Source organism: Mangifera indica, chromosome 15 (assembly GCF_011075055.1).
Source record: "Mangifera indica cultivar Alphonso chromosome 15, CATAS_Mindica_2.1, whole genome shotgun sequence".
NCBI lineage: Eukaryota > Viridiplantae > Streptophyta > Magnoliopsida > Sapindales > Anacardiaceae > Mangifera > Mangifera indica.
This window is the reverse complement of record NC_058151.1, coordinates 1,689,225-1,707,274: the sequence shown is the minus strand read 5'-3', so window position 1 is coordinate 1,707,274 and position 18,050 is coordinate 1,689,225. Positions and strand designations below refer to the sequence as shown.

At 30.2% G+C, this 18,050-nt stretch overlaps 3 protein-coding genes and 1 non-coding gene across 5 annotated transcripts; 2 read left to right on the top strand and 2 right to left on the bottom strand.

Moving 5' to 3' along the window:
- Nucleotides 1-1,783: 1,783 nt before the first annotated feature.
- On the bottom strand, nt 1,784-5,427 carry LOC123197172 (protein REVEILLE 6-like). The gene is made up of 8 exons (XM_044611340.1): nt 5,111-5,427; nt 4,061-4,118; nt 3,429-3,552; nt 3,164-3,337; nt 2,954-3,055; nt 2,738-2,847; nt 2,558-2,617; nt 1,784-2,387 (listed from the first exon to the last, which is right to left on the bottom strand). Exons 1-8 carry the CDS (start codon nt 5,338-5,340, stop codon nt 2,286-2,288), a joined length of 960 nt encoding a protein of 319 aa, XP_044467275.1. The 5' UTR covers nt 5,341-5,427; the 3' UTR covers nt 1,784-2,285.
- Nucleotides 5,428-10,136: 4,709 nt separating this feature from the next.
- TRNAA-AGC lies at nt 10,137-10,209 on the bottom strand. Its single transcript has one exon. It is a non-coding gene; the product is annotated as a tRNA-Ala (tRNA).
- Nucleotides 10,210-14,456: 4,247 nt separating this feature from the next.
- LOC123197160 (heavy metal-associated isoprenylated plant protein 39-like) lies at nt 14,457-15,378 on the top strand. The gene is made up of 3 exons (XM_044611323.1): nt 14,457-14,603; nt 14,709-14,784; nt 14,903-15,378. The coding sequence occupies exons 1-3, from the start codon at nt 14,592-14,594 to the stop codon at nt 15,205-15,207; spliced, it is 393 nt and encodes a 130-aa protein (XP_044467258.1). The 5' UTR covers nt 14,457-14,591; the 3' UTR covers nt 15,208-15,378.
- LOC123197161 (heavy metal-associated isoprenylated plant protein 39-like) lies at nt 14,466-17,864 on the top strand. Of its 2 annotated transcripts, none has more exons than XM_044611324.1 (3): nt 14,466-14,603; nt 17,212-17,287; nt 17,400-17,864. In XM_044611324.1, exons 1-3 carry the CDS (start codon nt 14,592-14,594, stop codon nt 17,690-17,692), a joined length of 381 nt encoding a protein of 126 aa, XP_044467259.1. In that variant the 5' UTR covers nt 14,466-14,591; the 3' UTR covers nt 17,693-17,864. The 2 variants fall into 2 exon arrangements, with proteins under 2 accessions (XP_044467259.1, XP_044467260.1); XM_044611325.1 differs by lacking the exon at nt 14,466-14,603 and adding an exon at nt 16,925-17,113.
- Nucleotides 17,865-18,050: the final 186 nt, after the last annotated feature.

The following is an 18,050-nucleotide window of genomic DNA, read 5'->3' as shown; positions in this document are numbered from 1 at the left end:
TTAGGCTTGCCCCGGCCTTAAGCAATGGTCTTAAATTTTGAGATAATAGAGCGAAGTTTATATAGTTTCAGATTTTTTAATCTCAACTGTTAGTTTTAAATTTTGCATCGGAAAATATGAGATTATAGAGTGAAGTTTATATAGTTTTGGATTTTCTAATCTCAATTGATAATTTTTTTAAATTTGATTCTTCTAAGATTCTTATTATTTGTTATTAGAGTCATCATTATGTGTCCCAATGATAATTGTGTAACACGGGTGATGTTGACACATGCCCACGGTGTGGAGCATAGTCATATGTAGCAATTACTCGTGGAGTTTATATGGTTTGAGAGATTTTCGGGTACATAGGCAAATAGCATTAGTATTGAGATATTTTTCAATTGAGCAATACTATGTGTATCCACTTTGGGTACACAAATGTATACACACTTATATGTGTCATCATATGATTGGTTATTGTTTTATTCTTAATTTAAAATCATCCAATCACATGATGACACATATAAATGTGTACACATTTATATACTCAAAGTGGGTACACATAGTTTTATTGTTTTCAATTTACCTGAATTCTATTGCACTACTGCTCTTGCTTAATAAATTCTGACTAGATGATATCTAAGGAGTGTTTCAGCTTTTGTTTTGGATGATTTTTTATTATCAAAATTAAAAAAGTTAGCACTAAGATATTACCTAAATAAGTGCGTGGTATAAATTAATTTGATTAGTAGTTATAAAAAACATATTGAGATGTTATTCTGTTTAAATGTTCTTAAAAAATTAATTAGATATTTCATTTAGTTAACTTAAAAGCATGATTAAGATTTTTTTTCATGTTAATAAACAATAAAATTAATTAATTAAATTATTAAATAATTTGTTAGTGTGATCAAATAATGAAATTACCTAAACTTGATAGTTGAATTGTTTATTACTTTAATTAAAAGTACGAATATTTTTTATTTAAATTTAATAAATAAGTTAGCTTGATTATCTTTTAATAGATAATGGGGTAATGAAATGTCTTTTGTATTAATGGTAAAAGATTCACATCACATTAATAATAAGATATTCCGAATTAAACAATGTTGATAATGAAAAGACAATCATAATAATGATAGATAGATTTTTAATTAATATTATATGTATTTATTTTTGAGTATATAAATAAGTATATATATTATCAAAAATATATTAGGTTTATAAGTGTAAAGATTAAAATCTATATTACACAAAATCAATTGACATATGTTAAAGTTTTATTTACATATTTATATATTATTTATTTTACTTAATTTTATTAGATGTGATATTCTCTTTCTTTTTATTTGAGTCTTTAACACATATAATTTGTCATCTTATGATTGAATATTATTTTATTTTTAATTTAAAATTATTCAATCATATAATGATATATATTATATGTATACCAATTTGTATATTTAAAGTTGGCATATACAATTTTATTGTTTTCAAAAAAATAATATTATATATATATAATATGTTATTATATAATTAGATGTTATTTTATTATTAATTAAAAAATATTCATTCACATAATAATATATATTATATTTATATATTTAAAATAACTAAATATAGTTTAATTAATTTCAAATAATCACATATTTCCTTGGACCACGGGACCCAACAATCATTAGTAATCCGGTGGCAGTAGACTTTAAAAAATTTATACGGGTAAAATAATTGGTCACCGAATATTGCGATAGAGGGGAAAAGGGGCTATTGAAAGCTGACAAAGAGCAACAAAACAACCTTGTGTTCGTCAGTGAAGATATTCTGTTTTCTGCTTGCAATAGTTAAATATTCAATGACAATTACATTCCACCACACATACGATATGCTTGCTCTAGGGAAAGATTAAAAGACGTATACACAACAATGCATATACATTACAGAATTTAGAAGAATATCACCAAAAATAATGAGTCAAAACTGTAATACACAATAACACATTACTTTGAAGGATAACCTTTGTAAAACACCTTCAACTATACACTTCTCGATTACGAATTCTGTCGCCTCTTTCTTATTTTTAAATATATACATGAACCCGACACCATGGGTGAGTATATTGTCAGTGCAGCCAAATGGTCCGACCAACTGGAGCCACCAGTGAACCAGTTGAAGCTCCTGGATTTGGAGTTCTGGCAAATCAGGAGATGAAAGCAGGTACTGGTTACACGAAAAATCGAGGAAAGAATAAGTAGTAGGTATGTGTGATCTAGTTAAATCTCATTTATTCTAGTCACCTACTGGAACTAAGTGACATTTTTGCACTGCTGATCATTGACAAGGTTATTATTTGTACCACCATGGTTGGCTGTCTCTGTCTCGGTTTCATACGATGAAAGCAGCCTTCTCTGCATTGATTCAGAGAGGGGAAAAAATGAGAGCCCATTAACTTAAAAGGCAGTAGAGCTAACAATCCTAGATATAAACCACAAGTCCCCGGATCACAACGGGAGAGGGAATATGAAAAAGCAATGGTGGAACAGTTTAAAAAAAGTAATGCAGGGGAACGGATGCTTACATGATCCTCAAAATCGGGGCTGGTCAAATTTATCGACAGGTTTCTCATCAACAACAGCACCTGTGCAGAAGCCAGAAAGGTAAGTTAATATTTGATCATTGCTATTATAAAATAAATTATATGACCATAAAACCAGTAATATTATACAGCTACAATGACCAAGTTCAATTTGTAACATACCGTTTCAACATCTATGGGATCCATCTTTTTAAGTTTCTGCAAATGACCAGAAACATTCGGGTCAAATACACCGCCAATGAAGCTGTATACTTGCACAAAGTCAGGCAGGACTGTATCGACAAAAAGGATATTGTAAGTGCTAATGAAAAAACAAAAAGAGATTTAGGGCATGATCAGCAAGTACCAGTAGCATAAAGCTAAAGTTGAATGTATTACCTCTTAAATGACCATGATTCCCTTGATCTGTCATTTCCCCTCCTGCTCGTGTTTTTGGAGCACTCTCATTTGAACTGCTTCGGTTATTTCCCATTCCTGGCCCTACAAAGCACATAATACATTAAAATGATCTAAAACATAAATTTTGGATACAGCTACCATAAATCAGGTTGATGTTATCGATATTATAGCAAGTATAAAACAACTAACCTTTTTTCATGTGTGATAAACCAACTGTTTGTACATTGTTTGTCCAGGAAGAAGTAGCAGTACTAGCCACTGGAATCATAAGCATTGAAGAGGAATCAGGACTCAGAAAATGTCCCGGTTCAAGTTGAGCAGAAGATGATTGAAAGGTACGTGAGACTTGTGATTGCAATGGAGCTGTTAAAAGTGTCACATTGAGAAAGAATTACCTTAAATCTGCATAGTGAACACTAAACATAATTCAGAAATAAAAATTAACCATTCTCACCAGTTTTTGAGGCTTTTTGAGGATAAGGATGGGCAGCTTTCCTTTTAGGTCTGGGAGGAGGTAAATGTTCAGCTGTTCCACTCTTCTGAACCTTTAGAAAGTACTTCTGTGCATGGCTGCGAATCTGCAAAATAGAGTTCTCCAATTCTTATAGATTTCTAGTGCGTATTGCGTAACATTATTTGTTAAAGAGAAAAAAATAGGTGAATCTATCTATCACCAAAAACTGGGGAATTTGCAGCCCATTGAGGATAGAATGCAGCTAGATAAGAAATTAGGAGCAAGAAATAGCGAAGATAATGGAAATACTTAAAATAAAACCCCAAGAAAATGACATCATAATAAATAAATAAAGAGCAATGCTATGTGTACCCATTTTTTATACACAATTCATGTACACAGTAATGTGTCATCATGTAATTAGTTGATTTTAAAACATGTGTCATCATATGATAAAGAAACATCCAATCACATGATAGCATATCATCTGTGTACATAAATTGTGTATCAAAAATGGGTATATATAGTTTTATTGATAAATAAATGAAATAATATAATAGGCAACAGCATTAAAGATTTTGTTATTGCATATTATACTAATCACAACAAAGGAATTATTGATTTCAGAGTACCTGAATGACTGTCTTTGACCCAACAAATGCTTCGATTTTTTTCCAGTCACGGTCAAAGCTGAATACAATCACAAGAACACAAGAACCATCAGAGGGCAAAAGCAAAATAGTAAGGTACGAATTTATATCAAATGTTCGCTGTCTTTGCAAATAGTCTATTCAAATTTCAACCTCAAATGACTTTCTCCAAGACAATAATCTCTCTCCTTCAATAAAGAACCCAGTAATCCTGAAATTTTAAACAATATTTAGAATTTTTTTATAAAATGCTTCATTCGCGAGGATCATACAGCATAGACTACTTAAAAACACCTACGGTCATACACTATGGTTCCACAGCCCTTAAAAATAAGATATCATGCCTCTAGATTTGTCAATCAGACCTCATTATATTGCTTGATTCCCACAATATTAAACTCAAAACGGCATAAACGCACTAAACAAGTGAATGAACCACAATTCTCTTCTCTTTTGCGCAAAGCAAAAGGCAAAGGTTCTCTCTCAAGTGTGCCGTTCATTATTTTTCCATTCGTTCAAGTCCTTCCTACTTGCATCAGACTAAGCACGAACTTTGAAACGCAACTAATGATCTACTTTATTATATGGCAGTTCGCCTAGAATATAGTATTTTCTCTTGACAATTACAAAATACAAATTAAATAAGTAAATGAACTAAAATTCTAAACCTAGAGAAGTCCACTTTCTTAAATTTTCCGACTTCTTCTCTGAACAACCAAATTGCAACTAAACATATCCACAAATTTTCAATTAGATGAATAATCTGAACAGAACTTCAAATCTCACTCTCAGAAATATTCATTTTCTTAATTTCACCTACTACTTTCTTAGAAAACAGAACACAAAGGAATGTGAATTTTCTTTCTTCACTCAACTTTCTCCCAATCCAAACACAATTCAAAGCCAATTCACACGAAAACACAAAACATCCAACCATAAAAGTCATTTCAAATCCTTTAAAAACAACAGGCAGAAACACAAATTACACAACCAACAGTTTACTTTAAAGCGATAAAAGAAGAGTTCAATTACAGCTGAAGCGCTTCAAGGAACTTGTCGTGCTCAGGTTCGGTCCAGCTTTCTCTAGACTTAGTAACAGTATACGGTTTTCGGATCTTCTTTGACGGATCCTCCGACGAGGACGCCGTAGATGGAACGGCAGCTGTTGCCGCGGGTGTGGCAAAAGGTACGAGTCCAGGTAAGGCCATTCCATTCGGATCCAAGTAGAATCCTTCAGCCGGGTTCGGGTTTTTGGATACCATGAGAAAAAACCTTTCTGAGGGTTTTAGCTTTGAGACCACGATGAATTGTGATTTGGTGAAGTGGTTTGGGTTTTTTACGGCCACTCAAGTGATGGGTCGATGAGAGCTTGCCACGTCAAAAGAAAGAAAGAAACAAAATAACATGGCTGGATGGGGTTAATAATTAAGCGTATCAATGAAGCGGAAACCGAGTGCCATATAATTATATTTGTTTGTTCAATTATAGTAAGATTGGTTTTTAAGTATCTGATGATTTTTATTTTATATATATTATTAGATAATTAGATATTATTTTATTTTAAATTTTAAATTATATATTATATATAAGTAAATATATTTATATATTAAAAATAAGTACATATAGTTTTATTATAATATTATTAATAAAATTATATGTACTTATTTTAAATACATAAATATGTATATATTTATATATTTATATTTATATCTATTATTATATAATTAGATTATTTTAAATTAAAGATAAAATAATATTTAATTATATAATAAAATATCTAAATAATATATATATATTTAAAATAGATATATATAATATTACTCAAATATTATTTACGCATAATTGATTCTGGTAACAAGATTTCCCATTCATTTGATTTTAATATTAACGGCAATAAAATATTTTTTAATATTTTATAATAAGTTTAATATGCCTAGTATAAGTCAACTATATTTTCGTTTTAATATTCTTTATTTTTTCTCTATTTATTTTACCATTTCTTGACAAATAGAAGGTTATCAATGGAGAGTTAGGAGTAAGGGTGGATATTAAATGAATTGAATTTAAATGTTGTTTAATTTGAATTCAATTTAAATAAAAAATAGTTTAGTTTGAATTCAATTTGAGTTCATTAAACCGAAAATTAAGGTGATTTAAGTTTCTTTCAAATAAAAAATAATTTGACTTAATTTGGTTAGAGTTTAGTTTGAATTTGTAATTTCAGTTTATGGCTCATTGATGATGTTGTTTTATTAAAATAATAAGCAAAATAATATCGTTTTGTAAATGAGCCTTGAATTTTAATCACAAATTCGAATTATCAATTTAAATTATGAATTTAAACTAAACTTGAGTCATGAATCAGAACTATGAATTCAAGCTATGAATTTGAATATAATTCAAATCAAATCAAGTTAAACACCCTTAACTTGAGTTTGACTTAACTTAAAAAATGAGTCAAAGTTTTCAAATCGAATTTGACTTGAATTCAAAGTAAATAAATTTAAGTCAAGTCAATCTCTAAGATTGAACCAATTTAGTTCGGATCTAACCTTAGCGGAAATATTTGGAAGTGGAAGTTTCTATATCTAAGAGGTATGAGTTGTAGTCATTCTCTAATTTTCAACATTGTTCTCTTATTTGTAGTGTTGTCATCCAATTTTTTAATATTATTTTTTTATTATTATTTTTAAGAGAACATATATAACTGTTTTATATTATTATTATTTTTTAAAAGATATATATTAATAATATATATCTTATCATATAATATATATTATATAATATATTTATTATATTATATTAATTTAATATATTTTATAATATTATATTATATCATTAAGTATGCTATAAGAAATTGATAATTATGATAATATGCCTACAAATATCACCCCAGAGAAGTAGGATTAGACGCAGGGAAGAGTCGGTCCGGGGGGAGAAATGGACACCAAGATCATGTGGCGGTGGGTCGCCGAGAGCCACGCCCACACGCAACAATGCGTTTCATACAGTGTCATAGAAGAAGATATTTTTCTGGGGGCTGCGCCGCGACCCCTCTCACTTTTGCTTTTCATTGATATTTTCTTGCCGCTTTTTCCGTCCTACAAAATTCCAAATATGTGGTGAAGGGTGAATGTCTAACAGAAAAGTCAGGTCAAGTTGGATAAATAATTTAATTTAGTTTCACTTTAACTTATAATTTAATTTAAATTATATTAAATAATATAATTTTGTTAATAAATTATAATTTTAAATTATAAATATGAATTATATATTTAAATTATAAATTTGAGTTAAATTTAAATTGAATTCGAATTATTCTTAATATTAGTATAATACATTGAAATTAAAATTGAGTTTTAAATTAAGAGGTATTGTATTTACTTCGGTTTGTATCCACATGTGGCCGAGGAGATGGCAGATGGAAAACTTCACAGATTGAGACCCCAGATTTGTATCGCACATGGGATTTTAACCCCAACTCATCAAATTTTATAAAATAAGAATTCTGCCGTCATGATACAAAACAAACTGAGTAGGATTCAACGTGACTTGTTAAATCAGCACGTTCTCCCTCTCGGTTAAGCATAATGCACAGTGCACTGCTCTACTTTTTCCGTACTCTAATTTCGGCTCCGGTTAGGAACTGGCTTTAGTCGGTTTAAAAGAAGTCGGTCGGATCCCTGTTTTCCGACAAAATATCCGGATACACTCACCTTGGATGGATTTAAATTTAAATTAGTTAAAATTTATTTGTAAGTTTAAGTTCAAAAAGTTTTATATTATTAAATTCAAAATTATGAGTATTTACCTTGCTACGCTTATGATTCTAAAAATGTTATATTCAAATTGCTACAACGATATTATTTTGTTCAATTTTGACTTAAATTATAGTCGAATTCGAGTCAAATTTAAATTTAACTCCTCCTAAACCGAACCAAACCAAATTTAAATTCGTTTATAAGAAGTTCATTGAACTCAATGTTAGACTCAATTTGATGATCCAAACTCTGTTTGACTTAGTTGAATCCACTTAAACCCCTAATCATTGTGGATCAAAAAATTAAAGACAATGTTCTTTATTTTCTTTTTCAATAAATCATGTATACTTATTTTAAATATATAAATAGATATATATTTAATAAATATCATCAAATAATTTTTAATTAAAAATAAAATTATATTTAATTATATATTTTATATATAATTATTTATATATTTAAAAATTAGTTCATATGGTATTTCTCTTTCTTTTTTTTTTTTTTTTTCCTTCTTTATGGGCCTAAATTTGGAAGTGGCCTTTAGTGCTGGCACTGCGAATACTGACCAAAGTGAGGCATCTCGCAGAAAAAACATGATTGGGCCGCCGTACAGATTATGGGACAATCAAATTCAAATGAAAGTGAGCGGACTGGCCCAGACACAGCACACTAAAGTTGATTTAGTGCTGGAGGTGGAGGCAGAGATCCTCGTACGGTTATGATTTAATTTTGAGCCGTCTGCCGCCTGTCTGACGTGTTCTGAAAGATTGATTTTATCCCAAGCTTTACCCAGTTAAGGCATTTATTGAAAAAATTGTCTATCACATTAAATTTATGATGGGCTACGAATTGAATTGGGCTTTAATTTATTTACGTTTGAATAAAAAATAATTTAATCAAAATTTATTAAACTAATATTAAAGATAATTTAAATATGATTTAAATAAAAATATTTTAATTCTAATTTATTGTTTAAATTTATAATTTAAATATATAGTTTATTGATAAAATGATATAATTTAAAAATTTTTTAATATAATTAAAATCAAGTTATAAATAAAATTCGAACAGAATCAAGTTATCTATTCAATTCGTAAGCTAAACCTCGGTTTTAAAACTAGTCGAATCTTTTAGCTCAAACTTAGTTCATATTAGAAGTAAATAAATTCAAACCCAACTGAATCAAGCTAAGTCTGCTTTCAAACCCAAGTTAGCTAGATTCGAGTCCAGTCCTAATTAAAATAGTGTTTATTATTTTTCGATTTCTATGTATGATATTAATAGGTTTTTAGGGGATAATTAGAAAATAATAAAATTATATATATTTATCTTAAGTATATAAATAAATATGTGTTTGATGTGTGTTATTATATAATTAGATTATTTTAAATTATAAATAATTTGACACTCAATCATGTGATGATATAACTGTATATTTATTTGTGTATTTAAAATAGGCTCACGAATAAGTAAGAATAGTATTGTCCAATTAGAAAATAATATTTTTAGTATCTTATTAATCAGTTTTAAGTGACTAGTTTAGGGGTGGATTATAATCAAATCAAACCCAAATAAAAATTAAATTGAGATCATTTCGAATCAAAACGATTAGTTTCAGATCAATTTCGACTTATTTAAATCATAAAAAGAAAAATTTAAGAAGGCCAACCATGGTTGGCCCAATCGGAGCCCGACAACAAGAACGAAATAACAGGCACACCAAAGATGACAAGCTAGAGCAGCAGAGCTTATCACCAAGAATTATGCTGCTCAGGCTCCAAAGACTGAGATGAAGAAAGAATCTGCGAGTGCGAAAAAGGAGCTTAGTCTCATAGAATTCTCAAAATCACAGAAAGTTATAAGTTGAAGAAACAAGTCCCTTTAAGCATTGCAAAGGCGGCATTGAAGATGTTGAAATTGGCAGCTTTCTGTCCGGCCACCGTCTGCCACTCCTTGAATATACCTTGCCCAGTTGAAGTTGCCTCTTTGGCTGGTGCAGCTGCGCGCAGAAGGAATAAGTGGCTTCAAAAGAAACATTTAAGTTTCCATTCTGATTTTTTCTATGTGCCTTATCACAGCGACTCTAAATGTGTGTCATCCATTCAAAACCATGTAAAAAAGATGGAAAACAAGAATGAGCAAAGGGACTGCATCCCCATTCTGTATAAAGTTCATGGTTTTATATCTTTCTGAAAACACCATGGAGAAAAAACAGGGAAAGGATGAAACAAAGAGGCCGCAAAATATGGCTACGGAAATGAGTAGTTCACCCTGGCAACAGAGAGGAAAAACTAAAATGGAGATGCAGGGTATCGATCCCGGTACCTCTCGCATGCTAAGCGAGCGCTCTACCATCTGAGCTACATCCCCTTTTGTTTGTCTAGTTCACAATATATAATATATATATTTAAAATATAATGCTGTTGATTAGATAACATCAACTATCACAAAATTTTAATTCTTTTTAACTAGATAAATAATAATATCAAAGGAATCAAATAAGAATTTATTATATATAATACCATTTAAAAGTCATGAGGAGGTACTTGCAATTATAATGGTGAATGTGGACCCTCTTCTAATACGAATCTACTTAATTTTCAATATAATCACAATTATACTGAGATTATCAAATTATGTAATTTTGATTGAATTGTATTATGTTAATACGATTTTAACTTTAACTACAATTATATTTTGTACAATTACAAGTTTGAGATAAGATTAGAGTTTTGGTTTTGTTAATTAATTGGTTTTAAGTAATGAAAAGAATTAAAATTTATTTATATTTTGTAAAGGGACAAAATATATTTTACATAGTAAAACTAACATTTGATTTTTAACAGAACGTGGGAAAATATTTTTTTTTGTTGACTTCAAGATTATCGTTTCGACATAATTTCAATGGGAAATAGTTGCTCTTTTAGTCATTTAAATTCTACCAAATTTCCTTCCCTTCGTGAAATTTAGTGAGATGTTGGAGGTCTAACAAATTTGGGTAGCGTACAATTTTATAGATGTGAATAAGGATAAATAAGTAGAGTTGTTTAACAATTCAATTAATATCAAATTGAACTTAAGTTAAATATTAAATAACTTATATATGTATAAATTATATATAAAAAAGAAATATACATAATTTTATTATATACATCTGTCTCAAAGTGATATATTATTTAATATTTTAATAAAATATTAATTTAAATTTAAATCAGCTTTAAACTTGGATGGCTTGATCCGAACCCGAAAGCAAGTGCTTCAAAAAAAGGCTTTAGTTTGTGACGATAGGAGTGGCCCAACCGGCTTTGGGAATTGGGATGGGAAGTTGTGTGAGATCGATGCAATTTTGGAGAAGAAAAAGGGGCGTCCCAGTGTCCTTTCAACGCTAAGGCGAAGAAAAGAAAGTGTTTAGGTGAGAGTGTACCAAATTTAGGTTTCAGCGTAAAAGAAACAACTTTTGTGGTACTTTTTCCAATATTCGGAATTTTCGCTGGAAATACTTGGAACTTTTGGGGTACTTTCAACGATGTTTCTCACGGAATTTAACGGTCTCCTTTTTACACACGCATTTTGAAGGACGGGCCCGTCGTTGTTGAAAATACTTTGGGTGGATTCAACCAGACCTATTTGATTTCAAAGAATTTAATTTAAATTTAGGATAAGTTTGAAAATTAGTTTAAATTTGACTTAATTTTAAAATTTTGTTTGATTCAATTTAATTTAATTTAAAATACATAACTTATTTTTAAAACTAAGTTGAATTTAAGGTAAAGAGTGATCGATTTAATTTAGGTTACGAGTTAAATGGATAATTTGATTAAATTCGAACTTGATTGGTGGTTTGATTCAAATTACTCTAAGTGACTATTAAAATGATATTATTTTATTAATAAGTCATAAATTTAAACTGTAGCTCTGATATATGAATTAAGCTATAAACTTAAAACAAATTCAACCCAAATTATTTTTTATTTGAATTAAATTTGAAATAAAAAGTGTTCGGGCTCAGTTGGTTCTTAGCCACCCCTATTCAAACTAAAAATTTAGTTTGATTGTTCGGTTTAAGTTCAAGGGATTGTCAATAATTTTTTATCAAAATACTATTTTTCTCATTTTATTTCTTCGACAATTTGTCATCTTCTCTGACACTATTGTTTATTATTTAAATTAGTTCAAATTTAAACTCAAACTTATTATTTTGAATTGAATCAAAACTCGAATTAACCTTTGTTTAGATTCCCCATTTTACAGTAAATAATGAATATACCAAGGGTAAGCTGCAAATTTCAGATGCCTAGAATTGGTCCGCAATTCGAAAACATAAAGCCTGGTAAACTTCACTACAAACTGTTAGAGTTGGTACCAGGAAAATTAAATGGTAAGGGTTAATCTTTAATGGGGATTTGGCCGTGAAAAATGCTGCAAAAATCAGAATATTATGCATATTCTACTCCATACGTAGCCCTAACAAACTAAATAAGCTTCGATTAAGAGGCTAGCCTAGGGATGGCTGTCAAGTCTGAAACCCATGTGAAATCAGCCTTATAATATTTGAAAATCTCTAATTTTTAAAACTTGAAAGCACCGATGCAAGGCTATTTTATGATTCTTGAGTTGACTGGATAGGCCCTACACGTGATTGAAAGAGACCAATTCATGAAGAGAACACGCGTCCACTGTAATCCTTTTGGCTTGCTTGTCTGATTCATCGCGTAGACGAAGACTAGATTCAGTCAACTATGAAGGTACGCAGACCCCAGTGAACAGTTCTTTCTCTGGTTATGGTTCCTTCCAGGAAGGAGAAAACCTGACACAGTTGGAAACGATGACTTTGCATCGACGTTATATCCTTAATATATTTAGCGTAATAATTGTGAGAATTATTATTAAACCTAACCTTGATTTAATCCAAAAAATAATTTGATTTGAATGATTCGTTTAAAAAAAAATTAAAAAAAAGGCCAGAATGATTCTTCGAAAAATTTAGCATTTTCTTCAGACAAAATTTCAATTTAAATTGAATTAAACCCATGGACTTTTAGACTTGGCTAGAGAAGTATCAATCTTTTGAAGGAGACATCAGTGAACAGTTATTGACTTACAAGGAAAGAGATAATTTGAACGTTATTTTTAATATTAGCACCTTTTTGGAAAAAAAAAAATTAAGCCTTTTCTTCAAAAAGCAAAGCAGAGCCAATGTAACTTGAGTCCCTCCACGTTTGTCTTTCTGGTCGGCCAAAAATAATAACCCATCAATGTATGTTGTAAACCTAAATTAATATCTGTTATATATTAAAAATCTAAATTTTTATTTATAAATTATTAACATTAATATAAATAATTAGTTTTAAAAATAAAATCGTTATTTTATTAGTAATATATTAAAAATAATAATTTTTTTTGAAAAACTAATAATTTTTCCTATGATTAAACTTTAAAAAATTACATTTTCCTCTTGTTAGAATTTCATTTTTAACCCATCATTTCCCCAACGGATGACAGTCAACGTACCTCTGACGATGGATCACATCTTTCCCCTCTAAAGCTATTGACAAGTGATATTTTCCCTTTGATGTTCATCCTCATCAGAGATAAAGATGGACAAAGAACTTGTTCATTGAATCCAATCGATGTTGATTCGTCTTCCTTTGTTTTCGACAATGATTCTTCCAGATCAATGCTCTTTATAAGCTAAACAAAAAGTCCAAAATCGATTATGTATGGTTTTGTCGTTGTTCAGTTTCAATGCATTCAACGAGGACAAGAAGTGGCCACCAAATGACGAAATGTGTTTACCTGAACTAAAAAGTCCACAAGGTCGTTTGTTGTTGGGAGAGAAGGTGAGCAGAGATGTCATTGGTAGAGAAGGCCGTTGATAGAGAAAGTGGCCGAAGAGAAGAGGCTAAAGGTAAATGTGATTTTTTAAAGTTTAATCAAGAAAGAAAATATTGATTTTTTAATCTTAGAAAAAAAATAATATTTTATTATTTGTAATATTTTATTGATAAATAATGATTTTACATTTATAATTAGTTATTTTATTAATTTTAATAATTTATAGATGAGAACAAGGTTGAATTGAGCTCGAGTATGGTTTGATTTACATGTAATTGAACTCGAGCTCAAGTTCGAACTCGTCGAGTTCATTTCAAATAAGCTTAACCTTAGCTTAAATTTTTAACTAGTTTATTTATAAAATGATATCGTTTTAATACATATCAGTCAAAACGATATTAATTTGTATCAATATTTTTAATGTGTGAGTTTGACAAACTAGATACTCTAAAACTCAAATTCTAAAATATTAAAATTGTAAGTTCGAGTTTGAGCTCGTTAAAAGTTAACTCATTTTAAATTTATTTAAATCAAACTTAAGTTTAAGTTTAATTTAAATCTAACCCTAGGCAAGAGTTTAAATTTTTAAATTTTAATACTTTAACTTGTGTCAATTTTGGTTTGCAATAAACCTTAGTGGGAATATGTCTTTTGGACTTCTGGGTCCAATTATTGGTTGCGTTTCTTGACCATATTGTTTAATAGTAGAATGACTCACTTGACTCAGACAACTCATTTTAATATAAATTATAAGCTCTGCTTCATTTATTTCACCAAGTCCAGTTCGCCTCGTCTTCCTCCTCTTCTTCTTCTTCCTGTTCCATTATACTTCTTTTATCATTGTGCACTTTCAGAATCCGGGGTTCTGATCTGCAACTTTGTTTTACAATTTTTCTCAGCTCAGATTTCTCAAGACAATGGATGTGAAGGTGGGTATTTACTATTTTCTCCGTGTTTCAAGTTCTCCATGTTTTAGGCACATGCTCTGTTTTCTTTAGGGTTCCTAATTGTTTTCGATCTTTTTTTTTTTGCAGAAAGCAGTGTTGAAATTGGACTTTCACGATGAAAAAGTCAAGAAAAAAGCCATGAAGACGGTCTCTGGCCTTCCAGGTTTTGAATTTAAACTTCTCTTTTTCTTTCTTACTCTATTCTTTACTTTGATCTGTACTGTAAGGCCAAACGGTGAAATTTTGACCAATATGAGATGCTCTGTTTTGTAATTTAACAGGGGTTGAATCAATCGCCATGGACACGAAGGACCATAAATTGACAGTGATTGGAAACATTGATCCAGTATGTATAGTGAGCAAACTGAGGAAGCTTTGTCACACTGAGATAGTATCAGTTGGACCTGCGAAAGAGCCGGAGAAGAAGAAGGAAGAGCCCAAGAAACAAGAGCCGAAAAAAGACGAGCCGAAAAAAGATGATGTAGCTGAGCTTGTTAAGGCCTACAAGGCCTATAATCCTTATTTAACCACACAATATTATGTTAGAAGTGTAGAGGAAGATCCAAACGCCTGTGTCATCTGCTAAATTTTTAGTCTTTGGAATCTATAATAAGAGGAAATCTAAATTATCTTCTTAAAAAATCAGATTATACAGAGCCTGTGAGGTTCATGTGTACAGTTGGCTGATGGGTTGTTCTTCTTTTATGTTCTGTTGGGTGGATTTGGTATTAATGAATCAGAATTTTCATGGCGACCATTTTACTTGCGCATAATCTGTCACTGAAAAAGCCTTTCCTTTCCTTTTCTTTATTTGGCTCGAATTTAACTCTTATCTCGATTTGAATTATGTATATAATTATTAAAACGATTTTTTTATTTATTATTAATTAAAATAATATTATTTTATTAATAAATTATAAATTTTAATATTATATTTGAGCTATTTATCAGAATCATAAATTTGATTTAAATTTAAGTTAAACTATTTTTTATTTGAATTGAATTTAAACTTATAAGTGTTTAAATTTGTATCATGAATTTGAATATATTTTCTTAATGAGTTTTAAATTTAAACCATAAATCCGATCATAGATTTAATTCATAAATTTAACATAGATTTAAATTAAACTACTTTCTATGGGAGTAAATTTAAACCAATGGATGTTTAGATTAGACTCAACGTATATCTGGCTTAGAAGTGGACATCAGTGAACAGTTTTTGATTTACAAGGAAGGAGAAAATCTTATCGTTATTTTTAAAATTAGTAGCCTTTTGGAAAAACGAAAAAGGCCTTTTCTTCAAAAAGCTTAGCAGTGCCAATGTATACTTGAGTCCCTCCATGTTTGTCTTTCTGGGTCGGCCGAAACACATATTCCCACCCAAGGTTTGTTATAAACTCAGATTGGTATTACTAAATATTAAAAATTTAAATTTTTTCTCATAAATTATTAAAATTAATATAAACAGTTAGTTTCAAGAGTAAAATTATCATTTTACTAATAATATATTAAAAATAATAAAATATTAACTATTTTCTCTCTATATTTAGAAAACTAAAAATTTATTTTAAGATTAAACTTTAAAAATCACGTTTTCCCTATACTAGGGTTTTGTTTTCAATCCATTGTTTCTTCGACTGATGACAGTTAACATCCCTTTAGCAATCCTCTCGACATTCGTCCTTGTCAGAGACAAAGATGGGTGAAAAACTCATTCATTGAATCCAATCGTCTCCGATTCATCTTCCTTCATTTTTGTGATAATTCTTCCAGATTGACGCTTTTTATAGGCCAAACGAATGGTTCATAACTGATTATATATGATTTCGTTGTTGTTTGATTTCGTCTTGTTTGGTTTTGATGAGTTTAACGATGATGAGATGTGGCCACTAGATGAAAAAATATATTTATCAAAATCAAAGATTCAATCAGATTGTCCATCATCTTGAGAGAAGGTAAATGAAAAGATTGTTGACAAAAAAAGTTGTCGATAAAAAAAGTGGTCGAAGAGAAGAAGCTAAGAAAAAATATAATTTTTTAAAATTTAATCTAAAAAAAATTAATTTTCTAAATTTAACAGAGAAAATAAATAATATCTTATCCTTAAATTTAATTATTTTTTATAATTTTAATAATCCATTTGTGAAAATTTAGATTTTCAAATTTTAGTACTTATCAAGTACTAATTGGGTTTGCAACAACCCTCGGGTGGGATTGCTCTCGGCCTTCTGGCTCCAATTATTGATTGCGTGTCAGAACTATAGTGAGCTGAGTTACTCAGACGACTCATTTTAATATAAATTATAAGCCCTGCTTGGTTCATTTCACCAGAGTGCATTACGCTTCTCTAAGCGGTTCGCCTCGACTTCCTCTTCTTGTTCTTCCAATTCCATTACTTTTATCATTGTGCACTTTCAGAATTCGGGTTCTGATTTGCAACTTTGTTTTACAATTTTTCTCATCTCGGATCTCTCAAGACCATAGTAATGAAGGTGGGTATTTACTATTTTCTCTGCGCTTCAAGTTCTCAATGTTTTAGGCACTTGCTCTGTTTCTTTAGGGATTGTTTTCGATCTTGTTTTTTTTACAGAAAGCAGTGTTGAAACTGGACTTTCAGGATGACAAACTCAAGAAAAAAGCCATGAAGACGGTCTCTGGCCTTCCAGGTTTTGAATTTAATCTTCTTTTTTTTACTCTGTTTTTAACTTTGATCTGTACTGTAAAGCCAAAAGGTGAAAAGTTGACCAATATGAAATGGTCTGTTTTTTAACTTAACAGGGGTTGAATCAATCGCCATGGATATGAAGGACAAGAAATTGACAGTGATTGGAGACATTGATCCAGTGAGTATAGTGAGCAAACTGAGGAAGCTTTGTCACACTGACATAGTATCAGTTGGACCAGCAAAAGAGCCGGAGAAGAAGAAGGCAGACGATAAGAAAAAAGATGAGGCTAAAAAAGACGATGTAGCTGAGCTTGTTAAGGCCTACAAGGCCTATAATCCGTCTTTGACCACACATTATTATGTTAGAAGTGCAGAGGAAGATCCAAACTCCTGTGTCATCTGCTAAATTTTTAGTCTTTGGAATCTATAATAAGAGGAAATCTTAAATTTTCTTCTTAAAAAATCAGATTATGCAGAGCCTGTGAGGCTCATATGTACATTAGACTGATGGGTTGTTCTTCTCTTATGTTTTGTTGGGTGGATTTGGTATTAATGAATCAGAATTTTCTTGGCGACCATTTTACTTCTTCTGCATAATCTGTCACTGAAAAAGCTTCAAGAAGAACGAGAATATCACATAATTGAAATAACTTTCTTTGTGTCTTGTTTTCAGCTCCAAGAAAACTTGGATTCATTCACTGAGAAAATGCTTTTTCTTGTCCTGTATATCTGCAAATCTTGCAAACAAGCCGGCTGACTTGTCT

Bases quoted from the DNA above. Each gene is read 5' to 3' on its own strand.
- LOC123197172 (XM_044611340.1), bottom strand. From the start codon at position 5,340: ATGGTATCCAAAAACCCGAACCCGGCTGAAGGATTCTACTTGGATCCG. The intron at 3,338-3,428 runs GTGAGAATGGTT...CACTTTTAACAG, and splicing joins TCAAAAAGCCTCAAAAACTG to CTCCATTGCAATCACAAGTC. The intron at 2,848-2,953 runs GTAATACATTCA...TTGTCGATACAG, and splicing joins GAATCATGGTCATTTAAGAG to TCCTGCCTGACTTTGTGCAA.
- LOC123197161 (XM_044611324.1), top strand. The intron at 17,288-17,399 runs GTTTTGAATTTA...TTAACTTAACAG, and splicing joins GACGGTCTCTGGCCTTCCAG to GGGTTGAATCAATCGCCATG.
- LOC123197160 (XM_044611323.1), top strand. The intron at 14,785-14,902 runs GTTTTGAATTTA...GTAATTTAACAG, and splicing joins GACGGTCTCTGGCCTTCCAG to GGGTTGAATCAATCGCCATG.